Here is a 17373-nt window from a genome sequence, read left to right on the forward strand (position 1 = left end):
AGACATACACTGATGTGTTGAAACATGAATGTACATGTACACTTCTCAACAGAACTACTTGGAGTCATAAGTGTCAAACATGTAAAGTCATTTCATTGCATTTTAATGAAAACATGTTTTCAGTCATTGTGAGGGTTTTAGCTGACCACACATATCATATCTCTAAAGGCAGAAGTTTCTAAGTAGCTCATTAATAACCCTAATCCTGGCCCAGTTATTGCGTGTGCCTCTGTTTCTTGTTAATATTTGCTGAAGTGCTGCATACATTTTTATTGCCGATTGTACTCAAGCACACATCTGAACTCTGTACGATTCACCCCTCCAAAATTAGTCAGAAGAGCATTGCTTTCCTAAAGCCTCTTTCTTTATCCCTGCACCCCTCTCTCTATCCTGACTTTTTTCTCCCCCCTGCTGAGAGGATAAGGACACTCCCACTCCTAGTCAATTGTAGAGCATTTGCACTGAGGTAACTATAAAAATAGCTTGATCAGCTTTTCATTGGGAAACTTTGGCACCTGCTGTGGACCACAGGCAATTTGGTGTACTGTACCTAAACTTTTACTTTCAGTTTTTACCTCAACTACGTGCCTATTCTACATACGTCTGTGCAGCCTTTCTATTTTATGCAACAGAAAAGGGAGTTGCATCATGTGGTTTTTCAGAAAGGATTCATTTTCATTCTGCACTTCTCTGCTCTGAAGATAATTTCTTTTGGCATAGGTCATGTAGTTTTGTAGGAAGCTAATCAAATCACACTATTCCAGCAATATTTATATTTGAGAGTAAAGAAAAATTCTTCTAAGTATGTTCCCTCCCTGTACAACTCCAGTTCAGTCAGCTCCACTCCCAGCAGCATATTCCAACTCCAGCTTGTTAAACAATTTCAAATCTCAACGCCAACTCTACCCTATTCATACATTTACCCCCCCCCCCCCCAAACCCTCCCGCCATCCTTCCATCCCTCCCTCTGTCCCTCCTCTGATCCCATTTCACAGTGGAACCATCAGGAGCTTATTCCAATCTCAGCTTTGGCCAGTGGCCCAAAGCCGTGCAGGGCTGCCTGAACTCAGCTGTGAACTCTCAACCTTTCCCTCAGCACCCTCCCCTCTCTAGTTAGCTGGCTCCCCTTTTACTCAGACTCAATCTCTGCCTATTTTAGGATGGTTTTGGATGAAGGCCTTGATATGCAGTGGATGCTCTTATGCACAGTTTACAAGGGCACATCCAAACACACTCAGGGTGTCAAGTAGAGCGCAACAATGACATAAACTCTGTGCTATTATCCAGACGGCAGCTAACGTACTAACCAGCCACCAGGCTAGGCAGCCAGCCAGCCAGCCAGCCAGTGAGTCAGCTAGCCAGCCAGGAAGTCACAGACTTGGTCGAAAACTGTACACTGTCAGCGATACAGCCATCGTGGTAGTCACCAAGCTGGAGTGTCTTAGCCAGCTCTGGTAATGTTTATACCAAATATGAAAAGAAGTTCTGTTATGTTTTTCTCGCTATATATTATTTTTTATAAGTCAATTGGCACGGGCTAGTGGCTAATGATAAGAGTATGTTACAGTCAAAAGACTGTAAATCTCCAAAAAACCAGAAACTTTAGGACCTCTACGTTTCTTATCACCATCAGCTTACTTTCACTCTCCCTTTCGCACTAACCCACACACATGTATGATCTACAATAACGTGTTACACATTTTGTTTTGAGTTTGGATCCATCAAATAACATAGGGAAAATGAAGTTCCCAAGATCAATGCTGCAAAGTTCTCCTTTGTGAAGTTATGGTGGCACAGACATTGTGGCAATGGTAGTGTCCACAGTGGGCAGTGCTGGTGATGTTGGGCATGCTGTGCAGGTAATATTAGCAAATGTGTCTGACCCTGTCTCGGAGCAGCATGGAGCCAACGTGCTGACAGGGCTGAGGTGCTCATTGGATCTAAATTCCTACCTTTGCCCATGTCGCTGAATGTCAGATCAGCACAGGGAGCTAGACCTAAAACTGTGATCATATCTGCTCTCAACTTTGTTCACAGAGGGAGGGAAGCAGAGAGACATATGGCGGTAGGAGGCCTATGCTCTGTGGGAATGAACTGGCAAGGGTTCATGACACTCCTCTGTTGGCTTCCCATGTTTTTGAGGTTTGACTTTGTGCACATACTGTATGTCCACACTTTGGTGGGCTTTTGTCTCCATGGGTATATGGATTTATCCTTTGTGTGGCTATGTGTATATGTGTGTTTTCACAGTGACACACATCCCCTCTATAGAGGTGCATTACACTACAGATGACCCTGTTGGATGGTGATCACCCTTATAACTACAGCACCCTGATGCAATCCGCTGTAAATACATTAAACCAAGCTGCAGAGGAGGAAGCTGCTTATCCATCCTCTATGCCCCTTTCTCCATCTCTTTTTTTCTTGTGTTCTTTTTATCTCCTTTTCCTTCTGCGTCTCTCGTTTGCTTTGTATCTGTTTCACTGCATTAATTTCATTCTTTTGTTTCCTTTTATCCACTTTCTGATGTCCCTACCCTCTGCTACCCCTATCTGAAAGTACTGCACTTCCCAATCTGTAAGCTACACTGATCTAAACTCTGCTGAGCTGGTTTAACCCCTCTTGCCTCTCACCTTGGCTGGCCATGAGTCTCAGCCCAAACCTGCCTGCAGGTCACAGAGAGTGCCCAAGGTGCCGTGAGTGACGTGGCACTCTGGCTGACCCCTGGCATCTTGGCAGGGCTGCTTCCCTAATGAGATTAACTGGGTAATGCCGACTCTGTGTCTGTTTCTCCTGCCGCCGAGCCCAGCCCACCCTGGAGCTCTTTATTTAGCCAGCAGCAGGACTGGGTGTGCCAGTATTCACAGGTTGAGGGCAGAACAAGACCCACAAGCTCACTGCACAACACTGTCCCTTCTCCCACAACTGCAGAGCCTGGTTATGCACCTCTGCCATTAGGCTGTTGCACTGTTTTTGTCTCTGGTAGCTGTGTGTCCATCTCCTTGGTGTATCTCTATCTCTCTCATTAGGTCTTTGTGACTTACAGTAATCTCGCTCATTTTGTGTTCATCTTTGTCTTTATCTGTTTCTGTCTGTCTGCATTTTTCTCCCCTTCGTTGGTCATTAAACACACAAATAAAAGTCTGGACTCAACAACACTGAGCTATTATGAAACAATGCCCTGATCCCTTGAAACAGACACACACACATACACACACATTGCCCAAGCCAGGCAAACCAAGCAAGGAACCCAGGAACCATGGCTCTGATGCATATGTGTGACTGGCTTTAATGATTGCTCATAGAAGCAGAAAGTGCAAAGCTGCTCACTGTACTACCCTAAAAAGACAGATTTAAACGGTATTATCAAAGGTGTGGCCACCAGCCGGAAACTAGGTAGGCATTCAGACAGCTAGTTCACAACTACAAATCTAAAATGTGCAGCAATTTTTATTCAGAACACAATGCTAAATTTACATTCTGTGTATGATTATAATCCTCTTTGCCTCTTCAGCCTCCTTTGTCCCTTTGTTTAGGTGGCTCTGAGAGATTTTATTAGCACCCTTATTAGCACTGAACAAGTTTAAGTGCCAATTAAACGCCTACAACTTTGTCACCATGAGTGTTTTTATGAGAGGGTGCTCAACAGACAGGGGGCCGCCCATGGCACAGGTGTATACCCCTTAGCTCTAGGGTCACTTTCATCCTGGAGTGTGTGACAGCTTCTGTGAGTCTGACAGTACTGTGCTGCACAGGTGTCCAGGTGTTCATACTTGTGTGTATGTATGTCTCTGCACGTATGCACCAACACCTGCTTGACTGTGGCCCGGGGGCACAGACAGGTTCACGTTACACCAAAACAAACATCCAGTACCAATCACTCATTGTGAAAGAGAGAGAGAGAGAGAGAGAGAGAGACAATGACTGTGTGTGTGCGTGTCTGTGTCTGTATATATCTGCCAAAAGTGTCTGTAACCACATACTTATACTGTATGCCCTTTGTACTCATCATTTACAGTGAAGGATTGTGTTACCTAGACTTGTCAAAGTCTGCTTTTGTGCCAACAGTCAGCTTACTCTTCACCTTGTGATTGCTCTTGATCACACTGGCATCAGGTTTTGACAATTTGTGTCCCTGCCCATATCTGGCGATGTGACAATACCATGTACAAATGTGCAGTCTTCAGCCAAGAGCAATATTTAGAGAGGTGAATTATCTTGAATCCTATTCTCAGTATTTCAGCCTAACGCCTCTCTTTCACGTAGACATGCCAGCATATACCCTGAAAAGAACTCGCTGTCTCTCCTTCTGTCTTTAACCATTTCAGCACAGACAAGTCACAAAATGCACACTGAAAGGAACAGATACACATTCACATATGCGCATGTACGCACACATACCATCTCCCACATATTGCATTGCTTATATGAACCTTTAGAAAAGAGAAAAGAAATCCTGTTGAATGAAATGAAATTGTGAGGTAGATTTAGAGGCTTCCATGTTAATCTCCGGAAAGAAGTGCAAACATAATAGCCATGTAGTTCGATATACAAGAAACTTAATTAACAGGAGACCTTGTCCATAGATGGCAGGTCAAGGGAATCTCACCCACACAGCACCTCATCTTTTCTAGTCAAGGCATTCTCTGAATTTCTATGAACTAAAGATCTCCCCTAACCTAAAGCTTTTTTTTTTATCTTTATAACTTGAGCATTTGCCTGTATGTATGTATAGGCTTCAGTACTTAAATACCTTAGCCAAGCTATGTTCCAATCTGCAGCTCTCACGTTAGTGTCGCAAGTTCCAAATTTCTTTGTGTATTTCTGTTTAGATGGAGTTTAAGAAGCCATATGTAAATCCCTTTCAGATATTTCCCATGAACTGTAATGCTGTGCATAGCTGTTTAATGTACAGTTTAAAAGGATCTGGACTTTTATTTTGTTTGAACAGAATGGCAGGTTTAATTAAGGAGACGGAGGTAAATTTATTTCAACTGTGTTATTTGAACTGTGTTAATGTTTCCATTTTGTTGAGGTCTGTTCTCTGTTTTTCACCAACAACACTTCTGCAGTAAAAGAAAGCCCCTTGAGTCTGTGAGACACTTTTTGTGAATGACAGCCATCTTGTTCACGGAAGTATGCACAGCTGCATGTCTTCCTGCTTGAGTGTGGGTGTTTGGGTTATCCATCTTTACGCTACGTGGCATGGTGCCCAGTTTAGGATCTGTGTGGTGGCCCATCACAGTGTGTCCCTACAGGGATACCGTAGCAGGACAGCCCTCAAGCCATATGGCGGGGGTCCCTGGTCTGTTGGTTGGCCTGGCAAACTTGGACTGCAGCACAAACACAACAGCCACCTCCCTAAAGACAGAAGACTGAGGATCTGGCCTGTGCTGAGGGCTGAGGTCTTGGAGCTCTGGACTTCACTGGACTCCAGGCTTCAAAGATTGCCATATTTAAAGGTGCATCAAAACATTGCACTCAGGACTGGAGGCTATTAGATGCATCATATGGCTTGTATTGAGATATTCAGATACTTCCATTGTAAACCTCAGTTAACTGTGAATTTAAATACTTTCTTTTTTATATTTTGGCAAAATATTTCGAATTTGCACGTTTTGAGAGACCAAATCAGTCAATGCCAGAAAGGAATACAGGGAAACAGAAAAATAAACAGTAAAAATGCTAAATTTCTAAGTCAGTGGTGGTAGAGTGTCAGATAAGGTAAGGTTTATGACAGGTGAAAAGTGTCAGAGGGTTGAGTGTTAGATAAACAGATTAAGAAAGTGAGTGAGAAAAAGAGTATAAAATAAGGGCATGAACATCTTGTAGAGAAAGAGAAAAAAGAGCAGCCAGGGAGAGAGGAAGATGGAGAGAGGATCCTGCTGGATGAGGAGATTGTAACATCATACTGTAGGATCCCTTATGGGACAGCCACAGATGGAGCGCACTCCCTGCTGCATGCAGGAAGAGGAAGCTTTGCCAACACAGAAAACATACAAGTGAAGAACGAGAGAGGAGCGGAGCAGAGAAAAACGCAGTTCTCCCCAGGGACGAAGTGGGAATTTTCTGCTAGCGCAAACACTATGTAGGCAGATAGCTGAGAAAGTAGAGGGGAGGAGATGGCAGAGAATAAGTAAAGGGATGCTGGAAGAAGAGAGGAGGAAGCAGTATGATGAATAGATGAAATGGTGGGAAAGTAGAGGAGAAGGCTTCAGAGAAAAAGAAAAGCAGAGGAGGAATACTTTACACAAATCAGATAAATCGATTGGTAATAAAATGGTAATAAGAATAGACAAGTTTATAATGTGATTCAGAAAGAATGTTTTCTTTTGATAAGATATAAGACATAAACTCGTGAATAACGTTTTTTTTTTTATTATTTTGCTTGAAATTGTAATCTGCATCATCATCACAGTACCGGGATTGTACAGCAGTTCAAATGTTACGAATATTCTTAATTACTACCACAAAGTAATATTCATGAATGCAGTGCTTAAACGTGGTCATTTCCTCGTGAGACTAGAGGTTATACCTTCACTGGATGAATTCTTGACCCTTGGAGTCATCACTACAATGAACACCATTATGAAAAGTGTGCAAACCTATTAAGTGTATGCGTGTGTGTCTACTTGTACTTCTATCTTTTTGAGGACCATTTTGAGCATAATTCTATCGAAGTGAGGACAATTTGTCTTTTTCCGACTCCTGTTTGAGGTTTATTATTTGGTTTTACGATTAAGGTTAGAATTAGCTTTACGTTAGGGTAAGGGTTGAGGATAGGTAGTTAGATTGAATAGTTAGGGTTACTATAATGTGCTATGGAATACATTATGTCAATGGGTGTCCTCACAAAGACATAAGTACAAGTATTTGTGTGTGTGCATGCATGCACCACCTGATAAGTATGGGCAGGACACATGAAAAGTGCCATTAAACCAAAGTGACGTATTATTGCAACTCAGTCAGAGGCATGGGGTCATATGAGAGGCTCTGATCAGAGGTCAGAGAGTGCTGCTGTGAAATGGGACATTACTGCTCACCAACACAGCAATAAATACAGAAAGAAACTTTAACTGTTGTAAAATATGAGGCACCCTTCTCCTTTTGCAGCATCTAAGGTGTCGGTGTGCACGACCAGGGGGGTTGGCACATGCACACGCATGTGTGTCTAGGACTGCAGTTTTGCTTAAGGGAAGGAAGAGGATGAGGTTAGGGAGGGGTTTAATATGCTACTTTAGCCCTCGGGGGGCTGTACAGTTGAAAGTCAGTGCATGAGGCGTGCAGAATCACACCAGCCTGCATTACAGAGGAACTGGGGTGATGTGGATTGGATGGGGGGGGGTAAGGGCTGCTATAAAAAATGAAATCATATCACTTAGCAGCTGAGTGCAGATAAAGCTGTGTTTGAACTGGGAGGCATAAATTATACATTGTAAACAGAGCATTGGGAGACCATGGTTCGTTTAAATTATGACAGAGGGTAGTTTTTATCCTTTCCTTTCTACTTTCCTGCACTTGTTTCTGCTCCGCTCACTCACAGCTTTCTTGCTCTTTCCCTCAGTCTGACTTATACCCTATGCCTCTCGTTTTCCCTCCTCTCCTTGAAATCTATCTTAACACGCAGCCACCTGCAACACATATAGACTACACATATTCCATCACATCCTTTAATTGCTTGCTGTTTGAAGACTGAAGATAAGCAATTTTCTGCAAATTTTTCTGTTATCTCCTTTAAATGTCTACTTGGTCATGGCTTGCCATTGTTGAAATGCTATGACATCTCCTCTCGCTGTTTCCTTCTCTAAGCCTTTACCCACAATGTTTCTGGGGAGTAGCATTCCACACATCATAGCTGGAGCAAACAGGGCTGGTAGAACTCTACATGATTTGATTAATGTTCCCTTCATGCATAGTTCAAGTTGGGCTGTTGTGTTTGTTTTTAAGATGCCTCCGTCCCCCCGACAAGTGCGAGGTTATTGATCAGTTTATTCTATTTGCTGTTGACCGCTCAGTACGATCTCTCTGCTCACAAGTCAATAGTGGAGGATTGAAAGGGTGAGTGCTTCCTCTGACCTCCCCTCCCTCAATCTCTGACTCTGTCTCGTCCACCATATCACACGTACACACGCACACACACATACAGAAAGTACGCACACATGCACAACATGAATGACTCTCTGCTCGTTGTACCCACACCTCTGATCCCAGCTACAATTTTGATTAATCTTGAAGTGCTGCAAGGTCAGGGCAGTACTGTGTGTATCTGGCGTTTAGCTAATGCTGTCAGATAAAGGTCTTAAGCTCTGTTGGGGTGGGTGTTTTTTTTTATGTGTGTCTTTGTGTACACAAATCTGTGCCAGGGTGGGTCTAAATTGTATCTCTTCTTGAGGTGACTGTGGCCGCTCTGAACAGGGATCAGTGACCTTGCCCTGTTTGGAAGGTTCAAAATGTGGTTCTGTGAATGTTTGTGCATATGCGTTTGTTCTTGTACTGGTGAGGCTTCCAGAGTAAGGACTGTTGGGTCATGTCTAGACCAACAAGGTCAAGGAATCACAAGACCGCAGTGCTGGTCTAGGTGAGAGCTACATACAAGTGTTGAGATGTACCAGCTAGAGAGACCAGCCTAAAGGTGTATCAGTCACAGAGGCACTGTACAACAGTGTCAATAGGTATTTAAGGATTCATTTTTCAAATCTAGACATTTATCACAGTAGCAATAATATGCTCCACTGTCTCATTACTTCCAAGATAATTAGTAGTAGTACAGAGCTTTACAGCACAAGCTGCCTGTAATGTGTAATTGCATATATTTGGTGGGATAACAAAACGCATTAGTAGATGCCGAAGACCGAAGACTATGTTGGAGCCACCTGAGACAATAACTTTAACTATATAATATAACTTTACTGCATACATGCACGTTTTACTGAAATGAGTGGCGGCACTGGATTATTTGAAGCGGTGCTATTGTAGGTCTGATTGCAGCCCCACAGGTTTATAGGTTTGTATAGCATTGCAAGTTAATTGCCTGTTGAAATTAAAGCAACATTAGGGCAAACATTATGGTAATTTTAAACAATGGAAAACCTTATTCCTTCGAGCAGTTTCAATGTACACGTTTGCTTTTTGATAAAGTTTTTATGTGTACATTTACTTTAGATTTGGGAAATAAATAATTAGCATACAGTAGCTCAGGTTTTTGCTGTGCTTATGAGCACTGGTTCATTTCAGGACTTAGTTCATTTATGAAGACCAGACTGGGGGCTGCAAAACCTCCCATATCCATGGAGGTGATAATTATTCTCTTTCTGACTCTCACATTTTGATGAAAAAAATCATTCAGCTGGGGGCTCAAAACAGCGTATCTAAAGGTTAACTCTTCCACACAGTTTTCTGTGTCTACAAAAGGTAGCATTTTTGACAAAACAGTGGTAGCACTGGACCATTTTCTCTTTTCCTGCTGTTTTGTTCAGTTGTTTTCTACAGTTCTGACCCGCCAGTGGCCCAGTGCTTTGTTTTCCCAAAGTTAACTTTCAATCAGGAGACAAGCCAGCTGTTGTTTGTGTTGTGTATCTCACATCGTTTCTTAAGCAGCCACCTGAATGCAGATTCACAGCAAAATGATTCTGAAATGAATATATTATATAAAAAGCACATTTGCTTTAGATTATTAACTTTCTGCTTTATATATACAATTTAACACTGATGCATGTAAACAAACATAAAAAACCAGTTTCCATGAATCTCTGTTGTTCATTATAGTAGGTGTAAGCATAATCTCTGATAATCTTCATGAAATCTGACCAACCGGAATGTTTTTCTCGAACAACCCTGTACAATGTGCTGTATTCAGTATGCACATCCTTGTGCTTGATAGCTTTTTAGATCATCTCATTAAGATTCAAAAATTCAAAAATCTTTTCACCTTCACATTTAGTGTATTCCCACATACACCACTGTCACTCATTCATACACACACGTACACAGATAAAGTTAACACACATGCACACACATACTTGAGGCCTTATGTGGAAGGAGTGCTGCCTGGGAAAGTGATAGCAAGAGAAAAGAAGCTCTGGAGAGTGAGTTATCTCTTTAGATGTCATTGAGGGGCGCCTCTTTTCTTTCCCTCTCTTTCCCTCTATCATTTTCCTCTTTCTTTCCTTCTCTCTGTCTCACTCTGTCTTGTTCCCACTTGCTCTCTCAAATCATGCTCGCCTCCAGTGGTATTCAGACAGTCCAAGGACAAAGTAGAGATATGCTGGGAGCAATGGACTGTCCGACATTGTGTGTTTGGGTGTGCGCGCGTGTATGTGAGAAAGAGAAAGAGGGGTTGATGTTGAGTCTTTGAAGCTATTGTCTCCTTGTTCTAAAAGATTGGAGTCTCATCCCTCTCCATTTAACCTCATGATGCTACATCACATGCTCGCACACAAACAAAACTGGCTGCTGCACACATTTTACTACATAATGCAACTTTCACTGAGAGCTCCATGCACAGCTAGATTATGTTCTTGTGTTTAAGGGCTGAAACATTTACTTCATTGGATATTTACTAACTTCATTCAAGGTGACTGTTATTGCATTAAATACTTCATTTCCATAAAAATGTAAGATATGTGTTCTTTTTTTTTTTTCTAATATTCACCCTCATCAGCCTTGTGTTTGCGCTGCCAAGCCAAGGGTCTCTATATTATTAAGTCATGCAGTGTGTTAATGTGGCCTTGACTTGTCTAACTAAACCAGTGTGAAGTAGATGGCCCCAGGGTCTGTGACCCTGAGAGAGGTACATACACACACACATCTACACACAAAAACAACCAGATACATGACCTGCTAGCCTCACGCCACACGCACACTCACACACATGAAATCAATCCCGGAGACAGACACTCTGTGTGTGTGTGTGTGTGTGTGTGTGTGTGTGTGTGTGTGTGTGTGTGTGTGTGTGTGTGTGTGTGTGTGTGTGTGTGTGTGTGTGCGCGCGCGCGCGCGTGCGTGTGTGCGTGCGCGCAAGACGTGTCAGCCCCGGCCTTTCAGACAAACAGGGGAAATCCTCCTTGTCTTGCCATGTCCATCACAGGGCATCTCACTGTCCCAGTGCACATTGATGCCTTACACACCTCCCCAGAAAGGCTTCAAACCCAGGAGGTTTAACCAACACAAATCCACACAAATATCCACATGCACAGGCCCCTTGGCTCCAGACAGGTTCCCCTGACGCAGAGACACACGCAGACAGGAAGTTTAAGGAGAGGTTTCTGTCAGTTTGCTTCTCTTAGAACACTTCAGGTCTGACCCTCTCTTGACCAGGCGGCTTCCTCCTCCTCCATCTCTCCGTAAACAACCACATCCCTGTGACTGAAGGCGTGCCTGCTCGCCAAGTGTAATAACATCACTCATGTTTTGATGTGAGGCGGGACATCTACGTGAGCTAGACAGGCTGACTCACGTAGATATGTTTGTGTTATATGGTTGTGCGTAGCAGGAGAAACCTTGTGTCTATGTGTGTGTTTCCTTCTGGGTTTTCTCTGATTGCAGGGATGGCAGATCTTCGTCATGGAGGAAACCATGTTAACCTGTCACCTTAGCAGTCTTCTCCTCCCACTATTTATCCACTGTGTGTCTTTAAAACACACACAGTCATGCACACACTTACACACACACACACACACATACATACCCACACATACATGAAGAGGGGTTGTCCACTGATCTTGTTGAGTGTGTGTCAACTCCATTAGCACATTCCCAGATAGGGCTAGAGCTCTGTTATCTGTGGCGACCCATTAATTACACTTTGTTCCCCTAAGTGATCTATTTCAGACCTGCCCCGCCCTCAACACCCACTCTCTGCTATCTCCACCCTTGGCCTGCTCCTCCCCCACCTGACCTCTCTCCTCTCCTCTTCTATCCTACCAATACTTTCCCCTACCCTCTGCTGTATTCTTTTCTTTTACACATTATCCACCGACCTCTATGTGTTGCAATGCATTGGATTAAGATGACATATAAAAACTAGCTCCATACATCTATAGCCAGTGTATATATGTACAGTATATACTGACAAATGAGGCTCTCAAAAAATGATGTGTTAGTGGGTTTAGATGTTACAGTAAGTGACTCTATCAGTAAACTCTTTAACCTGTTGCAGTGTGTATCACTTGTTTCATTGCAGTTTTTCCATAGGTGGCCAGAAAATCTTCTTCATAGCCCAGATTTCCTTAGTCTATTAGTTTCCATCATTGAGCCTCTTTTATGCATGTAAATATAAAAACTGAATGCATCTTGAATGTTTTGCCCTCCTGCATGTCTGCCTGTATGTGCTTTTATATTTTAAAGTGCATGTTTGTACTGTATGTTGTGCCCACTGCACCAAGAAGATGGTAGACAGTGAGAAGTGTTAGACAATGAGGGAGTGTTAAAATTGTTGCTGGTTGCCCTCAGTGAAGATATGGTGAAGTAAAGCCAAGGAGATTGCTTACATATCATTTGATTGAAGAAAATTATATGTATGTACTGTATATACTTGTTTATGCCTTTAGTTCAGTATCGTCTAAGGCCAAATGTAAACATTTGAGCAGTTCCACTAGTTAGATCATTTGTATTCCTGTAACATTTGTGCCCTAAGGTCCAAAGGTAACTGCTTTGTGCTAATGTAGATGTGTTTTCTCAGCTTTGAGATTGACACAGGTGGCATGTCATTGTATAGAATACTAATCGTTTGTGTCCACCACGCAGCTCTCTCTTTTTTTTGCTTGTAGTGCTGAAAAGATCTTTGGGTGAAGTGTTAGTCACGATTACTGTTGCTATAAGCTATCAAATTCGCTTCACACCTTTTATCACCAAACATAAGCCTTTGTATTGTGAAAAAACATGAGACAAGGCATTTTTTTCTCATTGTTAGCATGAAAACAGAAAAATGTAGAGCAGTACAGAGCAGGAAGGTTTACAGCCAGAGGACAAAGATTATATGGTGGAAGATAAAGAAAAAAAAAAGAGGTAATACATCCATGTACTATACATTCTGTCATCATGCTACCAGTGTATAGTACCTTTAAATTCTTTGCAGTTATACCTTCCACTGCACAAACCGTGTGCCTGTGGTGTTAATGGCGGTTTTGTATTTTTCTATAGTGCTTAGATAGCCTGGTGAGTGAAGGAGGGCTGAATGTAAGGTGCGTGCGATCAACATGGCCTTGTGTGGATGGGAGTTCTCACACTCAAGGCTGCCTATTCTTTGACCACTGATTCTGAATGTGCCCTGTCTTTCTTACAGGTGCAAGGGGGCCTCTCTAACCCCTCTCCTCCTCTACCTCTTTTGTGACTGAGTGATGTGTGTATGTCTGATATTGTAGAAGGCTGTGTGTGTGTGTGTGTGTGTGTGTGTGTGTGTGTGTGTGTGTGTGTGTGTGTGTGTGTGTGTGTGTGTGTGTGTGTGTGTGTTTTTCTATGCTCTGTATTGTCCTGAAGATGCTTGGTAGGTGTGCATGTGTGTGTGCCAGAATTCATTGTGTTCAAGTGGAACAGAGGTTATGTGTTTATGTGAGTGAGGAGTGAGTGTAGTATAGTGAAGTGGTGTGGCAAGTGTGTGGTTCAGCTAGGATTTGGTCATATAGACTACTGTGCACTTGTGTGCATGCGCATGGGCATATTCGTGCGCATGCTCCGTCTAAACCAGTGTCTTTGACAAGGTTGTCTCTTCTGACCCTTGCCCAGGCAGCATGATGTGTGTATATCAGTGTGTGTGCGTGTGCTTGTGTCTATGTGAGTGCACATATACACATGCATGCAGTGCCTCCACTAATGGACAGTCTTTGTGGGGGCCTCTCTTTTCAGCCATGCTGCTTTTGAGACACATTGTGCCCAGGCATAGAAACAGAAACAGGCCCTTCAATAGGCCAAAAACAAAACGGTGTCAGGCGAGCTAGCAGCCCCCGAGTGTTTGCCATTTAAGTCTCAACCAATGGTGGTGCAGATGGAACAAAAGGCCTGGACAGGGAAGGAGGCTTGCACTGTTTACAGTGTTAATGTCTGGGTGGCACTCCCAACAAGGTTTCTCCGTGCACATACATCTGTACGCACACTCAGTCTCTCTTTTTCTGTTTCTCCCTCTGTCACATACACAGTCAATCAACAGGTACTGTACATGCGTAGATCTTGTCTGATTTGAAACAAAAATTTCCAGTGAATCTTGGCCATAACAATGAACATTTGTTCTCCCTAATGGTGAAGCATGGGTCTGTCACTAGAAGCAAGATGGAGATGGTTTATAAGGAAAATACTAGCAGAATTTGTGTGATGTGTGCATCTATTAATTGAAGTGTTAGAAGTGATAGTGTTTTGTTTTCCAGAGCTAGCCTTGATTTCTTCCATTTCTCTCTCACAGTTATGTGGTTCTTGGTGTGGTCAAATAGATTTGTTAGTTATGAACAGTGTGCTGAGGCTATAATCTCAAATCCTGCCAAATAATAATTTTAGCCATTTCTGAAATAGTGATCCAAAATTTTGTCTAAATGTCTTTCTGATTAGATAGCACAATGATTTGACAATGATTGAATTAACGGAAATTGAAAATTACCAACTTGAATCCACACTTTAAAAATGTGTAAGCCTGCTTAAATAACTCCCTTTCTCTATTATTTAATGTCATTATTCCAATGTAAGAAGTAAATGAGAAAAGGTACAACAAACGTCTTTGTTAAACGTCCCATACAGCTGTCCTCTTATTTCAGAGTGTCTCATCCAATTTCAGTAGAGGCGAATAAAACAAGTGACATTGAGAGGTGCTGTCAGAGGTGAGGGCATGTTTGGGCTTTCGATTTTTACTGAAGAGGAGAGGGGAGAGTCTGACACTGGTATCAAATAGCCTGTGCTGTCCTTGGACTGGGGTTATCTTGTAAATACTCCGCTCCAAGTCTATAAAAGCAAGGGTCCTTTATGACAGCCAAGGCCACTCATTCACATTAAAATAAAAAAGCACTCAGTGCAGTCTCAGTGTCTGGGTAGGTAGGCGGCGAGTGGGAAAGGATAGATGAAGGGAAGAAACTGAAGGAGACTGAAGTACAGTGCCGCGCGGTCTTTTGTGTGGAGTCCTTGTTGTCACAAGTTTCACTCTTCCTGGAAATATTACATGGAATGTAAAGTAGCTTACATTGGGTGATGATTTGAACAAGTTAATGTGATATTGTGCTCTCTCTGGGCTTTCACTCGATTTTGTTTCTCTGTTTCTCTCTTCTGTCTATATTTTATTCTAAGTAAGTGCAGAGTCCCCTCAGCGGCCCCTGTAGCTAGTGATTCAGGTTCCTCATCTCTGGATGTGTAATGAGTTCTGTCTTGTTTTTGTCTAACAGCACACAATAATAAGCAAAGTAATTAAAAGCGGTACCAGAGAGATTGGGGGTGGGGTGGGGCAGGCCCTACTTACTGACGAACATTAAAAATGAATTTCATTGAGGAATCAGCAGTGGCATTAACAGTGGTAGTTTCTGTTTAATAAATGATTACATTTAAATTTAATCTGCTTTATAATCGAGGAGAACATCTTCTTGTTTTGTTACAAAGGACAGAGTTGCTCTGGGAGTGTGGCTGACCAGCTGCCACCTACCTGCCCTCTCTGACAGACAGCCACATGGGACGCAAAGGCATTCATGACCTTTGCGCATGTTGGCAAAGAAGATGACAACACGCATAACTGACTGCAAGCCCGTGTGCATTTTGTATGCACAACCAGACACATATGAACTAATACACACAAGAACGCAGTATTCGTGCACACACCGTGCACATACTCTCACACACACCACGTTAGATCACCTAATATCAGAGAGCGTCAGGGGCGGAAATCCGATCGTCTGACAACCAGGATACAGATAGCAATTTCCCACCACTGATCCATGCAACAGATAGTTTCCACAAACAGCAGCCCAGCTAGGATTTCAGCAAGCCAGGGCCCACACTACAACGCACTGTTATGCCGTACATCAAGATAAAACAAAAGCTTGGGTTACCATCAATAGGAAATCGATAAGCAAATGCACTTTGTTAGATTTTTGATGAAAACTTTGACAAGAGGAAATGAGAAAATGTTTGCTTTTGCATGCAGTAATATCATGTGTATTGGTCCTCTTAGGTATTTTGTTTTTGTAATTTTCACTTGATGATAATATCATTGTTCATATCCTTTTTTAATTGAAGCTCATTAAATGTTTAACCCAAATGTCAGTGTATTTGATTAAGCACTCATAACTGAAGAAAGAAATTCAGTTTACACAAAGAAAAGTATCATCACTTTACATTTCCCTTGCCTCAAAATCCTCTTAATAATTTGAATATGTATTTATGTTATAAATGAAGTAAAGAGATATGGCCCCCTTCGCATCAATGTAATTACGAATCACAAAAAAAGAGTTTGATTCAAATAAAATAGGCCATTTGTACACAAGCAATTAACTGGTGCAGCTTTAAATAATGTATCCCAGATGGAACCTAATTATAGTCGGCATGCTTTGATTCGGGCTTTCTGTCGGAGTATCACTCGGGGCGTCACTTTGGCTTTTCAGTCACCTAGCGTTTGTTTTGAAATTTGTGACAATCAGAGCCGATTACCATTTGTAACAGCATGCAGCGTTTGGTGCGAAGGGAAGAAAGCATGGCCTATAGCTATGGAGGAGTTTCCTTGTTTCCTTTTTAACGGCTCAAAACTCTCCTCCTCTGTTCCCTTACCTCACTGCACACAAATGATAACAACTGTGTGTGTGCATGGGCGCGTGTGTTGGATTGCTTGGTGTTTTGGGGGAGGGTACAGTGAGTATGTGCTACACGTGTGGGTAAATGTATGTGTGTGCCATCATGTGTAGACACTTGCAAGTGATGAATGTATTTGTATTTGTGTGTGTGTGTGTGTGTGTGTGTGTGTGTGTGTGTGTGTGTGTCAGTGTCTTGTAGAAATGTAGAGTCAGAGGGAGATCAAACAGTCAGTCAATTACCTTGAGAGGGCTCCAGTGGCTGTGACAGAGAGGAGAAGGCTAAATATCTGGGATCAAATACTCTCCTCTGCCTGTCACATAATGAGGCCACCTCACCAGGCTCAGAAAACACACATAGAATGGTCAAACAGAGGATACAGATTAGGAGCTGGACTCAAACTCTGCCATGACCTAAGCAAAGAGCACAGCTTTCATCACAAAGCTGTTTTCCATACCTGTTATTGCCTGCATTACAGTGAAACATCATCAGCTGTCATCATTGTACTTGCAGTAATAAATCCTGTTAAGATTGTCAGTGCTTAATTCTAATTAGAAACATTGCGCAAGTCAAAGATTTTTTTTTTTTTCTGTATTTCCCATTACAATATAGTGTTATGGAGCT

General features: G+C 42.4%; 1 protein-coding gene across 3 annotated transcripts in view; it reads left to right on the forward strand.

Annotated features, from left to right (window-relative positions):
• Window positions 1-17373, forward strand: part of arb2a (ARB2 cotranscriptional regulator A) — a 140654-nt gene that overhangs the window by 118302 nt on the left and 4979 nt on the right. The window contains exon 11 of one of the 3 annotated variants that reach the window (XM_026320918.2): window positions 15568-17108. The exons of the other annotated variants lie outside the window; for them this stretch is intronic. Coding sequence (XP_026176703.1) covers window positions 15568-15623 — 56 coding nt within the window. The 3' untranslated portion in view covers window positions 15624-17108. Of the gene's footprint in view, window positions 1-15567; window positions 17109-17373 lie in introns of those variants that run through there. 3 annotated transcript variants of the gene reach the window in all.

This window comes from Mastacembelus armatus, chromosome 9, assembly GCF_900324485.2.
Source record: "Mastacembelus armatus chromosome 9, fMasArm1.2, whole genome shotgun sequence".
Classification (NCBI taxonomy): domain Eukaryota; kingdom Metazoa; phylum Chordata; class Actinopteri; order Synbranchiformes; family Mastacembelidae; genus Mastacembelus; species Mastacembelus armatus.